Source organism: Grus americana, unplaced genomic scaffold (assembly GCF_028858705.1).
Source record: "Grus americana isolate bGruAme1 unplaced genomic scaffold, bGruAme1.mat scaffold_272, whole genome shotgun sequence".
NCBI lineage: Eukaryota > Metazoa > Chordata > Aves > Gruiformes > Gruidae > Grus > Grus americana.
The window spans coordinates 9,935-30,956 of record NW_026561560.1 but is presented as its reverse complement, the minus strand read 5'-3'; the positions used below and the strand labels follow the sequence as shown (position 1 = coordinate 30,956).

The 21,022-nt window shown below is 53.7% G+C and overlaps 2 protein-coding genes across 2 annotated transcripts; one reads left to right on the top strand and one right to left on the bottom strand.

The window, feature by feature from the left end:
• Positions 1-3,620: 3,620 nt before the first annotated feature.
• Positions 3,621-4,556, top strand: LOC129200531 (olfactory receptor 14A16-like). The gene has a single exon (XM_054811841.1). The coding sequence runs from the start codon at positions 3,621-3,623 to the stop codon at positions 4,554-4,556; it is 936 nt and encodes a 311-aa protein (XP_054667816.1).
• A 5,459-nt stretch (positions 4,557-10,015) lies between these two features.
• On the bottom strand, positions 10,016-10,987 carry LOC129200533 (olfactory receptor 14A16-like). Its single transcript, XM_054811844.1, has one exon. It carries the CDS (start codon positions 10,985-10,987, stop codon positions 10,016-10,018), a length of 972 nt encoding a protein of 323 aa, XP_054667819.1.
• Positions 10,988-21,022: the final 10,035 nt, after the last annotated feature.

Genomic DNA, 21,022 nt, shown 5'->3' with positions numbered 1-21,022 from the left:
TCATTTCATCTTTCTCTTCTGACCACTTGTTCAGGCTTTTAGAAGACAGGAAGTTAATAAAGTTGAAATTCCTGGGTGCCCATGAGTGAATTCTCACCCTCAGCTTCAGCTGAATCCTTTCTACTTGGGCAACAGTGAAAGGCACAAGCTGTTTTGGTACGTGGGCAGATGCCCGATCCTCGACCCACCACAGGAGGGTCCAAAATAAGAAAATCACGGCCAATGGGGAAAGGATTAGCAGGTGTGCAGAGCAAAAGGATGTCATCAGGGCTGTGTGGGGTTCCTGTGATGCAGCCCTTTGCTTATTTTGTACTCTCTGTGGAGTTCCTGAGATGGTTCCTGGGGTATTTTCTTCCTTGGGCAGCAAATCCATGAAATAAGTGCCCCCTTTCATCACCTGTAGTGTCATGCAATTGCTCACATTGCTGTTTTGATAGAGGATCGGGCAATCAGAAATGTCCTAACATGGAGACAAGGATATGGTGGGAAATGGTGTTGAAAGCCCTAAGGAACTCCAGGTAAATGAACCCCGCTGCTGCTCCCGTATCAAGAAATGCAGTCCTTTCATCTTAGCAAGGAATGAGGACAGTCAAGCGTGATCTGCCCTGGGTTCATCCAGTCACCCTCTCTTTCAGATACACAGAAACCAAATCCAAAGGCACGCTCTGTGCCACACAGACAACACAGGCTGACCTCACTATGATATCAGCTGGCTCCCTCAACACCCTTGGATACAGCCCTGCCAGTTCTGTGGACTGTTAATACTTGATCAAGTAACCCCTGGCTTGGTCCACATCCACTGCTGGTCTTTCTCCTCCAGAGTCCTGCTTCAAGGCACAAAGTCCTTGGAGACCTTGTTGGTGAAGACAGAGGCAAAGAGGACAAAGAGCACCTCAGACAGATCTGCATCTTCTCTGGCAAAATTCAGCAGTGCCCACACATTAATTTTGTTATTAATGTTATTAATTTTGTATATCGGTAATGACTTCAGGTTTTTTCACAGCAGGTTCCTCTGGAGCCCCAGGGACATTCTCTGAGGGAGCCCAGAGGGGGCAGAGAAAGTGCTGCCTTGGGCTGGTCCTCTGCTGCTGAGCTGGGCTGGGCTCCTGGGATGGAGGGAGCTCATGGCAAGCGGGCAGCACTGCAGAGAGACAGCTCTGCCCAGGAGCAGCTCCTCTGCAAAGCGCAGCAGGGCTGAGGGCACTGCCTGCAGGCACTGAGAGCACACAAGAGGAACGAGAGAAGTTAAAGGCAGTCTGGGCTGGGAGGACAAGTGAGAGCTCACCAGGGGAGAAATCTTCCCAGCCCTTGACACGGTAAGTCTCTGGCTGCAGGGCAATGCAGATGAGTGCCTGGAAGCCTGTACCAGACCTGGCCCATGCCACCTCTCATAGGATCTGTCAGGATGGCTCTCCTTGCTTTTCTCAGGTGTGGAGGAGGAGGACGTGCTCCAGAGCAGGGCTTCCCTGCTGCACCATCAGAGGCACAAGGCAAGACAGCTCCCTTGTCTTGACGATGGCTGCAGGGCTGTGAAGGTGGCTGTGCAACCAGGGTTGTCCAGGTCTGTCCTTCCGAGCAGGGTCCCTGCACCCCCGGGGACTGTGTGCTGGCGCAGGGACTCTGCTGCCTGCCAGGGAAAGGGAAAGGGAAAGGGAAAGGGAAAGGGAAAGGGAAAGGGAAAGGGAAAGGGAAAGGGAAAGGGAAAGGGAAAGGGAAAGGGAAAGCTGTGGGTGGAAGGAGAAAGCCCCAGCATGGCAGGGCAGGGTACGGTCCTTCTGCTGTCGAGAGAGTGCTGCATGGGTCAGGGCTTCTCACAGCTTCAGCTCTCCCTCGGGACATTTCTAAGGGGACTTCTCAAGAAGCCCATCAGGTTAGTGGCTCCTGGAAAGAGAAGGGCTTTCCTGAATCTTTGTCTGGTTGTCTGGGGTTGGCACTGGAGATCAAACTTCCTGTTTCTGCTTAGAAGAAGGCTTTGCGACTCCTAGACTCTTAGCCTGAGAGACAAGTAAGTCTGGGAGAAGCACCTCAAAGCGCTGTTCCCAGCTGCCTCCAGCCAACGCAGCAGCAACAACTTGCCCTTCGCAGCCCCATCAGGTTTCTGAGATCTGGTCTTTAGCCCCTGCAGAGGCAGAGAGGCCCCTGGGCAGTGCCCTGCCCCTGGGAGGTGTTTGCAGGCAGAGGTGAGCACACAGCAGGAGGGATGGGGTTTGTGAGCACTGACAGGGAGTTGGGCTGGGGACAGGGAGGTGGCGGCTCCTGGCAGGAGCAGCTCCAAGCAGCAGAGACACGGGCAGGGAGTGAGAGGGAGCTGCTGCCCGAAACGCTGGGGAGGGGGATGTGGGCACCTCCCTGCTGTCCCTGCACTGCAGACACCTTCCCCTGAGCAACTCCTCCCTGGTCTCCTTTCCCAGCCTCAGCAGAGCCTCTGCCCTCAAGCCCATGGGCTCTCGGGCGTGCATTGCCTCTGGAGCAGCCAGAGCCCAGAGAAGGACAAACCCCTGATGTCCAGCAGTCTTGGTGTGTCCCTCCTCCCTTGGCAGCAGCATGGTGGCATGTCACTGCCCACCCCTCCTGCCTGTGCTGCCCTTCTGCTCACCCTTGGATTTGCCTTCTCGGTGCGGAAGGGGGTGGGGGCTGCGGTGGCAGGTTCATCTCCTGTTGGGACAGCGACCCTTCGGGTCCTGCTATGCAGATGTGTCTATGGCAGCAAAGTGCCCAAGTCTCCTCCGGGCAACCTCAGGACCTTCAGCTGTTTCCCTGGGGTGTCCTGCTGGGCTGCAGGGTGCCCTCCAGAAGGGCACAGCTCTCCCATAGTATCTCTGTGCTCGCAAGGATCCCCATGGAGAAGACACCTCAGTGCTAAGGCTGTAGAAATGCTTCTGGGCAGCTGAACGTGGGCAGATGGAATGATCTCTGTGTGTTCCTGTTTGGAAGGGGAGAGATGAGATCCTCCTCAGGTACCCTGAGAAGAGGTGAGGACTCTCTCAATCTGCTCGGTGAACCTGGATTTCTTTGCTCTCAGCAGCACCCTGTTTCTTTTCAGAGGAACACCTGGGGTGATCATCCTCCAGCTCCAAGCTGCCAGCACAGGGCAGCTGAGAACAGGGCTGATGGGCAGAGCAGCTCTCCTCTCTCAGCACTGTGGGGGAAAGTCCCTTTGCCTCGCAGGACCCACAAGATTTCACTTGGAGTGCCTTAGAAATGTCAGGGATTTCCTCCATCCCAAACCACTCCACTTGCAACTAGAAGAAGAGAAACAACCCCAAATCCCCTCAGCCCTCTTCTGCACTTGGGCAAATTGCAAACCACAATGCTGAAAAGATTTTTGATATATCATGAGTGCATTTAATTGGACATCCCCCTGCATTCCTAGTTCCCTCTCACTGCACGGCAGGAAGGACTCCTCAGGAGCCCATTACAGAGTCCTTGCTCCCAATGGCACCCTCAGCCAGCAAAACCCAGAGCTCAAGTAAGAGAGCTGCAGAGAGGTCTTCCAGAAAAAGAAAGAGTCATAATGTGGGGTTGCAATGAGACTTGTAATATCTATTGCTTGGAGCAGTCCAGCCTACCTCAGTACTGCCTTCTCCTCCTCTACAGGTAATGACACCCAGAGGAAGCAAATGTTCAACCATAGCTCCATCACTGAGTTCCTCCTGCTGGCATTCGCAGACACACGGGAGCTGCAGCTCTTGCACTTCGGGCTCTTCCTGGGCATCTACCTGGCTGCCCTCCTGGGAAACGGCCTCATCATCACCGCCATAGCCTGTGACCACCGCCTCCGCACCCCCATGTACTTCTTCCTCCTCAACCTCTCCCTCCTTGACCTGGGCTCCATCTCCACCACTCTCCCCAAAGCCATGGCCAATTCCCTCTGGGACACCAGGACCATCTCCTACGCAGGATGTGCTGCACAGCTCTTTCTGTTTGTTTTTTTCGTTTCAGCAGAGTATTGTCTCCTCACCATCATGGCCTATGACCGCTACGTTGCCATCTGCAAACCCCTGCACTACGGGACCCTCCTGGGCAGCAGAGCTTGTGCCCACATGGCAGCAGCTGCCTGGGGCAGTGGGTTTCTCACTGCTCTGCTGCACACAGCCAATACATTTTCCCCACCCCTCTGCCATGGCAATGCTGTGGACCAGTTCTTCTGTGAAATCCCCCAGATCCTCAAGCTCTCCTGCTCAGATGCCTACCTCAGGGAAGCTGGGCTTCTTGTGGTTAGTGTCTGTTTAGCCTTTGGGTGTTTTGTTTTCATTGTGGTGTCCTATGTGCAGATCTTCAGGGCCGTGCTGAGGATCCCCTCTGAGCAGGGACGGCACAAAGCCTTTTCCATGTGCCTCCGTCACCTGGCCGTGGTTTCCTTGTATGTCAGCACTGGCATATTCACCTACCTGAAGCCCCCGTCTGTCTCCTCTGCGATCCTGAATCTCATGGTGTCACTTCTGTACTCGGTTTTACCTCCATCTGTGAACCCCCTCATCTACAGCATGAGGAACCAGCAACTCAAAGACGCACTGAAGAAGCTGTTTCAATCAGTAGTCTTTCAGAAGCAATAAGCTGCCTGTGTGTCTTCACAAGGTATTTCCAATATATCGGGGGAACCCACTGTGCTTTGGTTGTTTTATCTAGGATAATTATATTTTCCAAGGAACGTATGCATCTATGCCACTTCTCCAGAGGCAGAAACGCAGTCTTTCTGACCCACATGTCTTTGCACATGTGTCTGGCACAATGGCCCAGCGGGCCTCCCTTCTCACGTCTCTGTAATAAAAAGGCATTTTCTCAACGCCAGGGTCTGGAGGCTGGGTTCTTCTTCCAAAGCTGAGGTCAGGAACAGGCTGAAGAAATTGCCCCCACGAGCCCGTGCTGCTGTGCTTGGTTTCTCCATGGGCTGAGGGGAGGTGGGCATGTGGCGATGTGTTAGAGAATGCGACCAGAGTGAGCTTTCACTGGTGGCCTCACTAATCTGTGTCCTGGAGTCGGCTAGCATGGAATTAATTTTCTTTCTAGTAGCTGGCATAGTACTGTGTTTGGGATTTAGGATGAGAATAATGCTAATAAGACACACATGTTTTGGTTGTTGCTAGGCAATGTTTACACCAAGGCAAGGACTTTTCAGCTTCCCATACTGGCCTGCCAGTGAGGAGGCTGGTGGTGCCCAAGGAGCTGGGAAGGGGACATGGCCAGGACAGCTGACCCAAACTGGCCAAAGGGATATTCCATACCATGTGACATCATGCTTATTTTATAAATGGGGGAAGCTGGCCGACAGCTGGGACCACGGCTCGGGAACTAGCTGGGCCTCTGTGGTCTGGGGCTTGTGCGCAATTGTGCTGCACATCACTTGGTTTGTATATTGTTTTTTATTGTTGTTGTTGTTGTTATTATTTGCTTACTTTTTCTGTCATATTAAACTGTCTTTATCCAACCCAGAAATTTTACCTTTTTTTCCTGATTCTCTCCCCCATCCCACTGGGTGGGGGCAGTGAGCAAACAGCTGTGTTGTGTCTTTAGCTGCCTGCCAGGTTAAACCGCAATCGGCCACTTCCAGCACTGCCCGCTCTGCACAGGTCTATGGGTGAGTTGTGCTGCACGGCCATTTCCTTCCTCCTGCTGGGCTCAGTGCCTGTACGGGGGGAATAACCAGACCTGCTTGACATCTCTCCTTGTCCAGACCCTGGCAGACCTGGAGCAGGGATGTCTGCTAAACCTCACATGGGATGCGGACAGGGTTGGGTAGGTTCCAGGACCTGGAAGAGGCTGTCTCAAGTAGGAGAGTAGTTCAGCCCACTGCTGAACGAGGACAGTGATCTCATGAAGAGGAGACACGGATGGGGTTCAGGGACTCAATGCCTTTTTTGCTTGAGTTTTTACTGTCAAGGTCTCTGTGCTCAATGAAGGGGTTCATGGAGAAGGACGGCACGTATTGGCAGGAGCCTCATGAGATCCCAGAAGGACAAATGCCAGTTTCTGCCCCTGCAGGGGACTCACCCTGGCAATGGCACAGCCTGGGACCTGCCTGGATGAGACCAGCCCTGTGGGAAAGCTCTTGGTGGTCAGCGAGCTGGACAGAAGGCAGCCGTTGTGCCCTGGCAGCAAGGGAGGCCACCAGCTGTACAACCAGGAGCATGGCCAGAAGACTGAGGGCAAAGAATTCTCTGGAATACTCCATCCACATTTCAGACCCCCAATTCAGGAACGATATTGCCAAGCTGGAGTGGGTTTAGCAAAGGGCCCTCAGGACAACCCGGGCCTGAAGCACTTTGCTGTGAGGAGAGGCTGAGGGAACTGGGCTTGTCCAGCCCAGAGCAGGGAAGGCTGGGAGGGCCCTCATCCCAGCCTGCTCGTACCTACAATTAGGTCATGCAGAATGCGGAGCCAGGCTCTTAATGATGGTGCATGTTGGGAGGAAAAAACCAATGAGCGTTCAGCCTGGAGATAAAGACAAAGATTTCACCATGAGGGTGAACTCCTCACTCCTGGGCTCTGCCTTCCAAACGAAACCCCCTCCAAGATGAAGTCCCAAGTGGGGTTCTGAGGCTAACTTGGCCCGAGATACCCTCCCGACAGTGAGGTGCAGATACATCCAAGCAAGACTCAATTACTTTAACCTCCAGTGAGTCCAAAAAGGCCTTGCAGAGACATGGAAGAGGCTGAGGATCACATTGCCACACGTCCCTACTCCTTTCCTGGTAGGATCTTTCCCCAGGTCTCCCTGGTCCTTGAGTCTCCTAGCAGCCTCTGTGGCAGCAAAGCTTCACCCATGTGAGAGCAAGATGCAGCTGGGGAGCACTAGTGCCAGTTGGACACAGGCGAGTGCATGGGACCAGAGGGGATGCACCCGAGGGGTCTGGGGGAAATGGCTGGTGTCATCGCAAGGCCGCTGTCCTTTGTCTTTGAAATGTCATGGCAATGGCGGGGGGGAATGACATAACAATCATTGTTAGAAAGTCCAACCAATGGCCAGTTTCTAGAGGCATCCCTCACTGAGAAGTGCCGGGGGCAATGCTGTCTGACCCCTTTAGTGATGGCCTGGACAATGGGACAGAGTTCAGTCTCAGCATGTTCGTGGATGACACTGAAGTGGTGGGAGCCCTCCATTGAGTAAGGGGTGTGGAGGGGAACTAGATGATGCCCAGAAATATCTCCCACATTTAATTACTCAATAAATCTTTACCTGGAGTTCTCTATAAAGACAAAACAGGTAGAGGAAAGAGAGAGGGCAGAGAGGCTGAAGAAGAGATGGGAAATATGTCGATATAGATATAGTATATTTTCAGAACAAAATTTCTCCACTCAGAGCACTGGTAGGAAAAGTATTTTGATAAACAACTGCATATGAATATGCTGGCAGAGGGAAATTACTGTAGTGTACTCATGTGGTCCTCCTAAATTAAAAAAAAAAAAAAGAAAAGAAAAAAGAACTGAGCCCAAATAGCTGACATTCTGAAAAGGAAGATTGTTTTCAGGTATTTTTAGAATAATTTTTAAGTAGGTTTCAACTTGAGACTAAGACCTACATTCAGGTCTGGATTCATTTGCCCACATAGAGAGGCCGTTGCTGTCTGAGCTGCCCTGGCTTACAGAAGTGCCCATAAGGTGCTTGGAAATGTGACCCAGGGCTCCCTTCTGGAGCATTAGCTGGTCACCAGGAAATCTCCAGGCATCTCGGCTGAGACAACTTCTTTCTCTCCATTTACTCCAAAGGCAAGTCTAGACATCTGCATTGAGGTGCCTGGTGTTGGGTAAGGACAACCTCGTCCCTTTCTTCACCTAAAATAGAGCGCCAATCCACATACCCCCGAGGGAATGTGAAGGCAGTGGGTCTTGCTGATTTAGGGACTCCTTCCAGAAGTGCTGGAAACACAGATATGTTGGCCATGGAGAAGCAGAGCGTTTCACTGAAGATGGTCACCGTTCTTCTCTGTAACAGTCGAGAGAGCTCAGCCCCTCAGAGTGTGACTGGCTGTGTGAAAGGGCGAGCAGTGGCAAGGAGAGTCCTGGGCAGGGAGGTTTTAGGGCACTGAACTCCACATGAGACACAGATATATTGTTGTTAATGTTAGAGGCCTGATTATGGCAGAACGGTTCAGAAAATGTCCAAAATTAAAATGAAGCAACAAAGAAACTAAGGAAACAATTTAAAGAGAAGGAAATGTTCTGCTTCTGTGGTGCGCTGACCCTGGCTGGAAGGCACCTGCCCACCAAGCCCCTCTATCACTCCCCCTCCTCGTGGGTGAAGATGAGGACAGGGAGATCACTCACCAATTACCATCACAGGCAAAAGAGACTCAACTCAGAGAATTAATGTCATTTATTACCAATCAGATCAGAGTGGGATAATGAGAAACAAAACCAAATCTCAGAACACTTCCCCCCAGCCCTCCCCCCTTCCTGGGCTCGACTTCACTCCTGATTTCTCTGCCTTCTCTCTCCAAGTGGCACGGGGGGATAGGGAATGGGGGTTGCAGTCAGTTCATTGCACGTTGTCTCTGCTGCTCCATCCTCCTCACATTTTTCCCCTGCTCCAACGGGGGGTCCTTCCCACGAGGGACAGTCCTTCATGAACTTCTCCAATGTGGGTCCTTCCCATGGGCCGCATTTCTTCATGACCTGCTCCAGCGTGGGTGCCTTCATCAGGGTGCAGTCCTTCAGGAGCAGACTGCTCCAGCATGGGTCCCCCGTGGGGTCACAAGTCCTGCCAGAAAAACTGCTACAACGTGGGCTCCTCTCTCCATGGGGTCACAGGTTCTGCCAGGAGCCTACTCCAGCGCAGGCTTCCCATGGGGTCACAGCCTCCTTCAGGTGTCTCATTCATGCTGGAAGGCACCTCGGGAGGTGTCTGAACCTCCTGCTCAAAGAAGGTTCAGACCAAACTACTCACAGCTTTATCGAAACACATCCTGTTTGCTTTCTGGGGCAGAGACGGTGCACACTCCCTGGGAAATGGCTTCCAGCATTTGACTATCCTCATGCTGGAAAACTCTCTCCCTATATGCAGCCTGACCCTCTCTTGTTTCGGGCCATTGCCTCTTGTCCTTACGTCTCGTACCACGCACATAAGCCCGAATCGGACTTCCTGGGAATGGTGCAATGCTTCTGCAAGAACTTCCCTTCTCCAGGCAGGACAAGCCCAGCTCCCTCAACCTCTCCTCATAGGCAGCGTCCTGACATTCTTGAGGGCCCTTTGCTCAACCTGCTACAGCTTGCCAACGTCCTTCCTCTACTGGGGATCTGAAATCGGGATGCAGTAACCTGGAAAATCCCTTCCCCCAATTTCCTGGCCGTGCTCCTGCTCTGACAGCCCAGGATGCTGGTGGCCTCCCTTGCTGCCAGGGCACACGGCCGCCTCCCGTCCAGCTCCCTGCCCACCGAGACCTTTCCCACAGGGCTGCTCCCAGCCAGGCAGCCCCCAGGCTGTGCCATTGCCAGGGTGAGTCCCCTGCAGGGGCAGAAACTGCCACTTGCCCTTGCTGGAGTTCAGGAGGTTCTTGCCCATAGATGCTCTTCTCCTCCTTGAACCATTTCCCTGAGCACAGAGGCCTGGAGACCTTTTCAGTAAAGACTCAGGCACAGAAGGCATTGAGTCCCTCAGCCCCACCTGTGCCTGCTGTTATTAAATCACCCTCCCTGTTCAGCAGCAGCAGCAGGCTGGCATTTCAGTTGTTCAGCCTAAAGGTCATCTCTAACGGGTCTCTAACAGGTGATCAAAGCTCATCTTTTCACTCTTGACTTTCCCAGGTGACCTTTGCCTTTCCTGAAATCCTACCTGCACAATGAAGTTAATGGTCAAAATTTTCTCGTTTGTGGAAGGATCTCAGAAAGGCACTGCAGGACCCTTTTATTTTTTTTTTTTTAATTGTAACACAGAGAGAGCAAGGCTCTCCATATACACAGCCACTCAGTCAGAAAAGAAAGCAGACAGTGAATTAGAGAGGGGATGACAACATCATTACAAGTAAAACACCACCCCAAAAAGCAAAAAATGCAGACAACAGACTGGACCTGTAATAAGTTACATCATAAATAAATGCTGTGCAGAAGAGGGGCAGTTTTTTGCTTTTGAATAACATCCGGTCATCAGTTTCCACACTGCATCCTTGAGCTCCTTGTTCCTCATGCTGTAGATGAGGGGGTTCACAGATGGAGGTACCACCGAGTACAGAACTGCCACCACGAGATCCAGGGTTGTGGAGGAGACAGACAGGGGCTTCAGGTGGGCAAATGATCCAGTGCTGATAAACAGGGAGACCACGGCCAGGTGAGGGAGGCACGTGGAAAAGGCTTTGTGCTGTCCCTGCTCAGAGGGGATCCTCAGCACAGCCCTGAAGATCTGAACATAGGACACCACAATGAAAACAAAACACCCAAATGCTAAACAGACGCTAACCACAAGAAGCCCAGCTTCCCTGAGGTAGGCATCTGAGCAGGAGAGCTTGAGGATCTGGGGGATTTCACAGAAGAACTGGTCCACAGCATTGCCGTGGCAGAGGGGTGGGGAAAATGTATTGGCTGTGTGCAGCAGAGCATAGAGAAACCCACTGCCCCAGGCAGCTGCTGCCATGTGGGCACAAGCTCTGCTGCCCAGGAGGGTCCCGTAGTGCAGGGGTTTGCAGATGGCCACGTAGCGGTCATAGGCCATGACGGTGAGGAGAAAATACTCTGCTGAAGTGAAAAAAAGAAACAGAAAGAGCTGTGCAGCACATCCTGAGAAGGAAATGGTCCTGGTGTCCCAGAGGGAATTGGCCATGGCTTTGGGGAGAGTGGTGGAGATGGATCCCAGGTCGAGGAGGGAGAGGTTGAGGAGGAAGAAGTACATGGGGGTGTGGAGGTGGTGGTCACAGGCTATGGCAGTGATGATGAGGCCGTTTCCCAGGAGGGCAGCCAGGTAGATGCCCAGGAAGAGCCAGAAGTGCAAGAGCTGCAGCTCCCGTGTGTCTCCAAATGACAGGAGGAGGAACTGGGTGATGGAGCTGCTGTTGGACATTTGTTCACTCTGGGCATGGGGAACTGTTCAAGGAGGAAAACACAGTCAGTTAGCGGAGACTTCTCTGAGCAAAATGAAATCCATTACCCATAGACTCTGCCCCTACTGCATACAGCCCTTCTCATTTCCCAGGAGACCTCCTACACTTCCATGGGTGCAGCTCTGGTTGGTGCTGCCTGATTTTGCTGTGAGGAGCAGAGCCTCTGCCCGCTGGCTGCCGAGGAGTCAGCCCTGCTCTGCAGCAGTGGGTTCATGGGAACGGTGGGGACAGGGGCCAGTCCTGGTGTTTGGCTTTGTCAGGTGAATCCACTCCTAACGAAAAAGGGCCCGTCAGCATCTGCACTCTGCGGACTAAGGAACTAGGATGGCAGAAGGCAGTTTGAGACATTCGGGAGGTGTTCTGGGATGTCAGAAACCCTCAGCATTTCTGCTGCACTCAGGGAGCACAGAGTGAGTCGTGCGAGGCAAGAGGATTGCCTGTGGCTTAGAGCAGAGTGAGGGGAGCTGGTCTGTCCCTCCGTCTTGTTCCCAGCTTGTACCTTCATGAGGTGGAGAGTGACCACACTCTTAGGTTATGTCATACAACCAGACACTGCTGAGAGCAGAGGCATCCAGCGCAGACCACAAATTGTCTCACCCTTTCTCAAGGTCTCAGCACCCCACTTCTAGACAAGAAGAAACGCGGCTCATTTCACCAACCCAACAGCTTTTCCTTGGTTGTAGCATCTCGGCATTTCTCCATGGGGCTTTCAGATAACACAAAGGTGCTATGGGGCAGGCTTGCATCCTGGAGGGCAGCTCACACCTTGGAGGGACCCCCCAAGGACTTAGCCAAGTGTCCTAACGACAGCATCTGATTAAGGGAAATCCAGCTCATTCTCCAGCCCCACAGACTCCATTGCCCACAGCCCCAGACGTCAGAGGAAAGCTGGGACACTTGTTCCCAAGGACATGCCCACATGAATGGATGAACAAGATCAGCCCGTGACTCTGCAGCTGAACCTCCCACCCCCAGGGAGTCTGACCGCAATAAAAAGGTAACTTTAAAACAATCACAGGGAGAAACAAGGAAAAGCACAGGGAGGGTCTGGCTGAGAGAGGCCAGGGCAGAGACAGCCGGGCACTCGGGAAAGCGTTACCCTGACCCAGCTGTGCATGTCACCTCCCAGAGACTGATACTGCAGGACAGTTGCCTTCCATCCGATTGCTGGTCAGCGGGAAATAAATATGTGGCAGGAGGGATGCCCTTCGCCTCTTCTGCTGGTCTGCTGGACAGAGAGGTGACTCCCACCCTAGACCCCAATGTCCATGAGGGCCAAGGATGTGCTGGGTGGGAGGGATGAAGGGGGTTTCTCAGGGAAGGCATCTGCACTGCAAGGGGTGGCCGGGAGGTGCCCCTGTCTCCCCTGCAACAGGGTTTCCATGAGCAGTTCCTTCCTTTCCTGCCCATCTCTCCTGCCTGGAGCTGTCCCTGCCAGGAGCTCTTTCTCTGGCCCCACATCTCTTCTCTGCTCACAGACCCCATGCCAGCCCCTGTGTGCCCAGCTCTGCCCTGCAGCCTCTCTGTGTGTGCAGGGGCTACAGAGAAGGTCACACAAAGCCTGATGAGACTGGAAAGGTGATGCTGGTGCTGTCTGTAGCCCCCACAGCTGCACACTGAATCACAGATGAGGAAAGCTCCTTAGCCATACAGGAGACCCTCCTTTGACCTCTGGATTCAAAAGCCCCCTTGGAAATGTCCCACTGCCCAACCAGCCGACCAAGATGAGAAACCTCAAAAGACAGACACCTTCCCTTACAGGGAAAACCATCTTGAAAAGACCCCTTGGAAATCCCCAGGGCTACCCTGGAGCTGTGAGCAACCCTGACCCACGCAGCACCCTCTCGACAGCAGAAGGACCCTGCCCTGACAGAGGTCGCTCCTTCCACCCACAGCTGCTCCCCACAGCGCCATGGGGAGCTCCCCGGGCAGGCTGAGGGTGACCCTGGCAGGCGGCAGAGTCCCTGTGCCAGCACACAGCCCCTGGGGTGCAGGGACCCTGCTCGGAAGGACAGCCCTGGGCACCCCTGGCTGCACACCCACCTGCACACCCCTGCGGCCGTTCCTGGCAGAAGGCAGCCGTCATGCCCTGTGCCTCTGACGCTGTGGCAGGGAAGCCCTGCTCTGCAGCACGTCCTCCTCCTCCTCCACACCAGAGACGTTGTGAGCGTCCTCCTGATAGATCCCACAGGCTGTGGCATGTGCCAGCTTTTGGAGGTCTCTCCAGGAACTGCAGCTGCTTTGTCCTGCTGCCACAGACCTACCGTGCCAAGTGCTGTGGAGATTTCTCCTCCTGTTACTTCGCAACATTCTCACACCCCAGACTGCCTCTTTCCTCTCTTCTCCTCACTCCTCTGCCCTCGCTGCCTGCCGGCAGTGCCCTCAGCCCTGCTGCGCTTTGCAGAGGAGCTGCTCCTGGGCAGAGCTGTCTCTCTGCAGCGCTGCCCGCTTGCCATGAGCTCCCTCCATCCCAGGAGCCCAGCCCAGCTCAGCAGCAGCACAACAGCCCAAGGTGTCACTTTCTCTGCCCCCTCCCCACCCTCCCCGACTCCCTCGAGGTGTCCCTGGGCCTCCAGGGCTGACAGCTCATGAAAGGCAGCAGGGTCTCTCCTGGGGAGCAGAATTTGAAGCAGACTGAAGTAATCACCCAGTGTCCCTCCCTAAGCACTGGACAGGCTGATTCCTGCGGTGGGAATTGCTCTTCCGGGGTGTGCAGATCTGCAGGAGGTGTCAATGTTCCCCTCTGGAAACCCCCATTCCTGCCCCATTGTCAGGCAGGACACACAGGCAGTGACAGGCAGGGGATCATTTCCTTCTGTGCAGGGCAGGGATGGAACCAAGTCAATGAAGGCATCTCAGCTCTCATCAGTATTCCTGAGGCCAGAGGGGATTCAGCTTCTCCAGTGCAACCCACAGACCCACTGGAGGTGGGATTCCTCTTGCCTCAGCTCAGCTGCAAAAAAATCATGGAATAACAGAATGGCTTTGGTCAGAAGGGACCTGAAAGAGCATCTAGTTCCAAGCCCCCTGCCATGGGCAGGCACACCCTCCACTAGGCCAGGTTGCCCAAAGCCCCATGCAACCTGGCCTTGAACATTTCCAGGGAGGGGGTTTCCACAGCTTCTCTGGGCAACCTCTTCCAGGGCCTCTCCACCCTCTACAGTGAAGAATTTCTTCCTAATATCTAATGTAAATCTCCCCTCTTTTAGTTTAAACCCATTACCCCTTGTCCTGTCACTACACTCCCTGATAAACAGTCCCTCTCCAGCTTTCCTGTAGCCCCTTTAGGTAGCTCTCTGATCATCTTCATGGCCTCCTCTGGACTCACTCCAACAGCTTCATGTTTTTCCTGTACTGAGGACCCCAGAGCTGGACACAGTACTGCCGGTGGGGTCTCACAAGAATAGAGTAGCGGGGCCGAATCACCTCCCTTGACCTGCTGGTCACGCTGCTGGTGATGCAGCCCAGGACACAGTTGGCTTTCTGGGCTGCTAGCGCACACTGCCAGCTCATGTTGAGCTTCTCATCAATCAACACTCCCAAGTCCTTCTCCTCAGGGCTGCTCTCAATCCATTCCCTGCCCAGCCTGTAGCTGTGCTTGGAATTGCCCTGACCCACATGCAGGACCTTGCACTTGGCCTTGTTGAACTTCATGAGTTTTTCATGGGACCACCTCTCAAGCCTGTCAAGGTCCCTCTGGATGGAATCCCTTCCCTCCAGCGTGTTGACCACACCACACAGCTTGGTGTTGTCAATAAACTCTCTGAGGGTGCACTCGATCTCACCATCCATGTCGCCAACAAAGATGTTAAACAGTGCCGGTCCCAGTACCGACCCCTGAGGAATGCCACTCGTAGCTGATCTCCACCTGGACATTGAGCCATTGACCACAACTCTTTGAGTGCGACCGTCCAGCCAGCTCTTTATCCACTGAGTGGTCCACCTGTCAAATCCATGTCTCTCCAATGTAGAGACAAGGATGTCGTGCAGGATAGTGTCAAATGCCTTGCACAGTTCCAGGTAGATGATGTCAGCCACTCTTCCCTTATCCACCAATGCTGTAACCCCATCACAGAATGCCACCAAATCTGTCAGTCACGATTTGCCCTTAGTGAAGACATGTTGGCTGTCACCAGTCACCTCCTTGGCAGCTCCATGATCTTGCCAGGCACAGAGGTGAGACTGACCAGCCTGTAGTTCTCTGAGTCTTCCTTTTTTCCCTTGTTAAAAATGCATTTGATGTTTCCCCTTTTTCAGTCAAATAGGTCTGAGCTCCTTATCTAAGCTGCCATGTTAATAATGGAGAGAGAGGCCAGGAGTGAACTTTTCTGATGCTAAAACCTGGTGCCATTTGAGGTGCCACAGGTGGTCCAAGGCACGTGCAGGTGGCAGCAAGCTGTAATGGAACAATTGTGAGGGACAGGGCGGCATGTGAGGGCATCGCCTTGGAGGCTGTTGGGGAATTCCTTTGGCCAACAGACATGACAGCAGATGCTGACATTCAGTACAAACAATCCTGTCCCATGATCTCTATGTTCAGAGCAATCTATAGAGGTGTTCCTCTGACCAAATGGAGGCATGTGCCATAGGGACGGCTATGTCTCCTTCTCTTCCCCATCAGCTGTATTTCCCAGGTCTGCCCTGACTATAACATCTCATGGTCTCCTGTCAGGGCTGCACAGCACAGCCCTGCTTATCTCGGGCATTGGTGAGGACAGCAGGTTTTGCTGGCTCTGTGGGCACCTCATGTCAGCTACCTCATCATCTACGTCTACAGCTCATATCATCATTGACATTGCCATCTACCACATAGTCCTAGCGCGTCTCTGCTATGAACAAAAGCCTTTGCATATATGGGCCCTTGGGACATCAGAAGGGCAGACTGGGGACCTTCAGGAGGGATCTCATGAGCAGCAGTACTGATAGGCAGCAGAGCCCAGCACAGCTGGTGTTTCAGGACAACCTCCTGCAAGGACAGCAGTGGTGCATACAGATAGTCAGTTGACTCTCATAAAGGAATTCAATGGCACCAAGATGAGCTGTTACTACTGAAGTTACAGTTAAAGAAGAAAGAAAGACCATGTGGGGCCACTGCAGAATTTACCAAGGGCAAGTGTCAATATGTCTGAGGTACAATATGCTGCCTTTGGCTCTGCCTTCATCATCCCAGGCCTTTGTGCCTTGAGGCACATGGAGAACAACCTGCAGTGGGTGGGGATCAAGTCAGGGCTCACCTGAGCACACTCAGCTCTTTACCAGTCCATGGGACCAGAGGGACTCCATCCAAGGGTGCTGGCCAGGAAGTCACAGTGACACTGCTCTCTGTCACTTTGGACAGGTCATCCGGGGAACTCCCTGAGGACTTGCAAAAAGCAAACATTGCATGCATCTTCCAAAAAGGCCCCAGGGATGAGCTGGGGACCTGAAGGCTTCTCACCCTCCTTTTGGTTGAGGAATGCGTCCCAGAGTGTGTCCTCTTGGATCCCATTTCTGTGTTTCTGAAGGAGAGGGTGACTGCATTTACTCAGGTACATCATGCCTGACCATCTGCGCTGCTTTCTGAGATGAAAGGATTGTCTTTCCGAGTGAAGGGACAGCAGTGGATGCCATCCAGTTCATCTTTTTTACCCTCCTCATACTCTCCAAGAAGAACAGCATCCTCTCTTAACCCTTTCCCCACTGGTTATCCAGACAAGGGCAACAAAGGTGTGAGGGGCCTCTTGGGAGCTTCACACAGGGCAACAGGAAAATTACTAAAACGTAGGAGCGTGTGCTGCACTGCAGCAGGACACCCAGCGTGTCTCTGTGATCCCCATCCTGGGAGGTTTTCAGCTATCCTCCCCAAAAGTGCCACCAGCCTGACCACGGGTAGGTGGTAGCTCGTATGGTTGTATGTTTTGGATGTGCGATGAAAACAGCCTTGACAACACAATGATGTGTTAGCTATTGCTGAACTGTGTTTATTCAGTGTCCAGGCCTTTTCTGTTTGTCAGGCTGCCCCGCCAGTGAGTAGGCTGGGGGTGGGCGAGATGTTGGGAGGGGACACAGCCAGGACAGCTGGGGGAATCTCAACTTAACTGCTGAAAGAGAGGTTCTCTGCTGCAGATTCAAGTCTTCAGGGGTAGGATCTGAAAACAACAGCTTTGAACTAGCAAAACTTTTAGTTCCTTTTCCATGCGTTCCCTCACTCCCCTGCTTTCAGTCATTGGCACCCAGAAGCATCACCCCCTTTAATTTGCTCTCCTCTGAAATATGACCGAGGGATGGGAAGAAAGGAAGAAGAAGGAGAGAGGAGGAGGTCATTCCCACTGTTTCAGTCCATATATGGCTGAATTTCACAGGTGCAATTCAAGTCAATTTTACCCCAAAACTCGATTGAAAGTGTTTGGCCCTGGCATGCTGAGCACCTCCAGGGCCCGGCTGTACAAGCACTGCAGTGACATGGCTGTGCTGGGCCTTTGTGTATCGGCCGGAGCCTGGCACTTGAGGGACAGGGTCTTGTGCTGTTGTGCATCCATAATGGATCAAGCTGGGAAGCGAGTCTGTGAGTCAGAACCAAGGAGGTCCATGGCCAGGCATGGCTGTGCCCATGGCTGTGGCTGGAGACCAGTATGCCCACAGCGTAGCTCAGCTCAGACTGACACTGCATTTCACATCCCAGATCCACTTTTCCCTCTTTGCAGGTACCACGTGCAGGTGAGCATCACCTCTGTTGGCACACCTGGCAGCTGTGCTAAGAAGCTGGCCCCAGGAACCAGAAGAAACCTCCGGGACTGTTTGCACCCTGCAGTTTCCCCTTCCCGTGAGTGTCAGGGGGAGTCGAGTCCCCAGGGGTGATGTGGGGTCAATGGACTTCCTCACATTTCTTAAATAAGGCTTTGTCCTCTTCCTCACCTGATTCCAGGTGTTAATCTCCCACCACAATGCCTCCCTAACTGGTCTCTCCTGTGACCCCCACCCACAAGAGCTCACCCAATATGCTGCCCATCCCATGGAGGACCGCCACACATCCAGGCAGCTCCCTCACACTGAGGGCATCCCCCTCCTGATCTTTCCAACTCATCCCTTCTGAGGAGCCTGCATCCATCCATCGCAGCACCTCAAGGGTTCTGACCTGTGCCACCACACCTCAGCAGGTATTACATTGATTTCAGAGCTCTGTGACAGCGCACAGGGCTCCAGCTCCTCCTGTCTGTTCTCCAGGCTGAGGCCATTGGTGCACACTGGGGCTGCAGCCCCTCAGCTTGGTGCCACCAGGGCCAACCTCAGACTTGTACCAGCTCTGGCGCCCAAGATCCTGTGCAAGCAAAGACTTTGCTTCAGAGCAGAGACATGCTGGTGTGGATGGCAGGTGGCAATGTAAGGCTGAAATGAGGGGCCCACAAAGAGTGCAAACCCTGTGCTCCCCAGTGCCACAGAGAAACAGGTTTGGACTGTGCGGTCCTGGCAGGAGAGGGCTTTCCCGTCTGCAGTGTCTCTGCAGCCCCCAGGGCCTGTGGTGGAGGGGGAGACGGTCTCCAAGAAGGACAAGTTGCTGCTGAACATGTCCTTGCCTATGGACACCCTGTCATCTGGGCAGTCATGTGAAAGTCATTTACCTGTTCTGTGCCTGTATCATCAAGGAGGTGAACAAAGGATGGGGGTGAGAAGAACCAGCAGCATTTGAAAGTGTTGGCACAGGAGCGGAGACCCTGCCGTGGTGTGCCCCGTACTCCTGCACTGCCTCATGCATCTGCTGGGTAGACACGGGACAGACATTGCCTCACTGCAGTGCTGGCGTTCGGTAACTTGCTCAGCAGCAGCAAATCTGTCTGAGATGCCGTTAGAGGTGTCTGTTATTTACCAGCTCTGAACGGGGATCGCTGTGCGAGAGATCCTCAAACGCCCTTCTCAGCCGCCCTTGTGCTGGGCAGCTTTGGCATCTGAGGTAGCACGACAGGCCTGTGCTTGGCCATAAAGCTGAGCAGCTGCCCTGGCCCTGTCTGGGTGACCGCTCTAACACCGGAACAAAAAAAGGCGATGCTGAGACCTAAGTGTGTCTCTGACAGAAAAGCCACTGCTGGAAAGAGGTGTCCTTCCCCAGCCGAGGGAGGGAACATCAGTGATTCCTTCAGCCTGTTTCACAGCAGGTTCCTCTGGAGACCCAGGGACATTCTCTGAGGGAGCCCAGAGGGGGCAGAGAAAGTGCTGCCTTGGGCTGGTCCTCTGCTGCTGAGCTGGGCTGGGCTCCTGGGATGGAGGGAGCTCATGGCAAGCGGGCAGCGCTGCAGAGAGACAGCTCTGCCCAGGAGCAGCTCCTCTGCAAAGCGCAGCAGGGCTGAGGGCACTGCCTGCAGGCAGCGAGGGCAGAGGAGCGAGGAGAAGAGAGGTGTAGGGCGGTCAGCAATGGCAAGATGTATAGAGCTCACTGGAGGAGAAGCCTTCACACCAATTTACATGGTAAGTCTTTGGCTGCAGGGCAATGCACGTGGGTATTCTGGAGAGATCTCCTAGGGCTGGCATATCCCATGGCTGGTGAAAAGGAGTGGGATGTTCTCCAGAGCAGTAATTCTGTGCCAAGCCATCAGAGGGACAGGGCATGGCATCTCCAGTGTTTTGGGGACGGCTGCAGGGTGTGAAGGCTGGTGTGTCATCTCCTCCAATGCAGACCCCTTCCTCTGAGCAAGCCCCCTTGCCTCCTCTCCCACCCAGCAAAGCCTCTGCCCTCAGGGCCGTGGGCTCCAAGGCATGACCCAGCTCCTCTGCAGCCAGAGCTCAGCAGAGCCGTGGGGCAGCTCTCCAGCCACGTGCCCAGTTCCCTCTGCAGAGCACCGGGGCTGAGAGCAGCTGCCCGGCAATGTTGGTGTCTGGGAGGTGGCGTGCACAGCTGGGTCAGGGTAACGCTGTCCTGAGTGCCCGGCTGCCTCTGCCCTGGCCTCTCTGCGCCAGACCCTCCCTGTATTTTGCCTTCTTTCTCCACTTGTCTGTGTTCTTGCTGTTGTTATGCTGGTGGTGCTGTCAGACTCTCTGGGGATGGGAGGTTCAGCTGCAGAGTCACGGGCTGATCTTGTGGGTCCATTCACGCAAATGTGTCCGTGGGAACAAGTGTCCCAGCTTTCATCTCGCCTGTGGAGCTCTGCTTAATGCAGCCTGTAGAGCCCAAGTATGAGCTGACTCTTACTTACTGAGACGCCATCTTTAGGGCACTTACTTATTTAGGGCTATATATTTGAGGTGTCCTTCCAAGCTTTGAGTTGTCCTCAAGGATGTCGCATAGCACCTCTGTTTTATCTGACAGGCCCGTGCAGAATACTAAGACTCTATGACCGTGGAAATGCTGTTGGGTTAATGAAAAGAGGCATGAGTGTCCCGGGCTAGAAGTGGGGTGAAGATACCTTGAGAACAGGTGAGAGATTTAGTGTCCTGCAGTGGTACCCTCTGCTCCCAGCAGTGTCTAGCTGCTTTTAAGGGTAACATGGGAGCGTGATCGCCCTCCATGTCAGAAAGGTGCTGTGGTGGGTTGAGCCTGGCTGGGGGCCAGGTGCCCACCAGAGCCGCTCTCTCACTGCCCTCATTCACTAAACAGGGGAGAAAAGGCATAACGAAATGCTTGTAGGTCGAGATAAGGACAGGGAGAGATCACTCACTAATTGTTGTCACGAGCAAAACAGAACTTACTTAGAGAGGGAATCAATTTATTACTATTAAAAAAGAGGAGAGGAATGAGAAAATAAAAATTAAATCGACTCTTTAAACCACCCCTCCCACCCTCATCTTCTCGGGCTCAACTTCGCCCGCCTTCAACCTTCCCCCTCAGCGGCACAGGGGGGACGGGGAGTGGGGGTGGTCAGTTCACAGTGTTTGTTTCTGCCGCTTTTCATCCTCGGGGGAGGATTCTCATCACGGGGGGTGGAGCTTCAGGAGCAAAGTGCCTGCTCAGCGTGTGGTCCCCATCAGGGTCAAAGTCGCTGGTGGGGTCCCCAGGGGTCAGCTTGTCCTGGAGCAGCTTCCAGGTG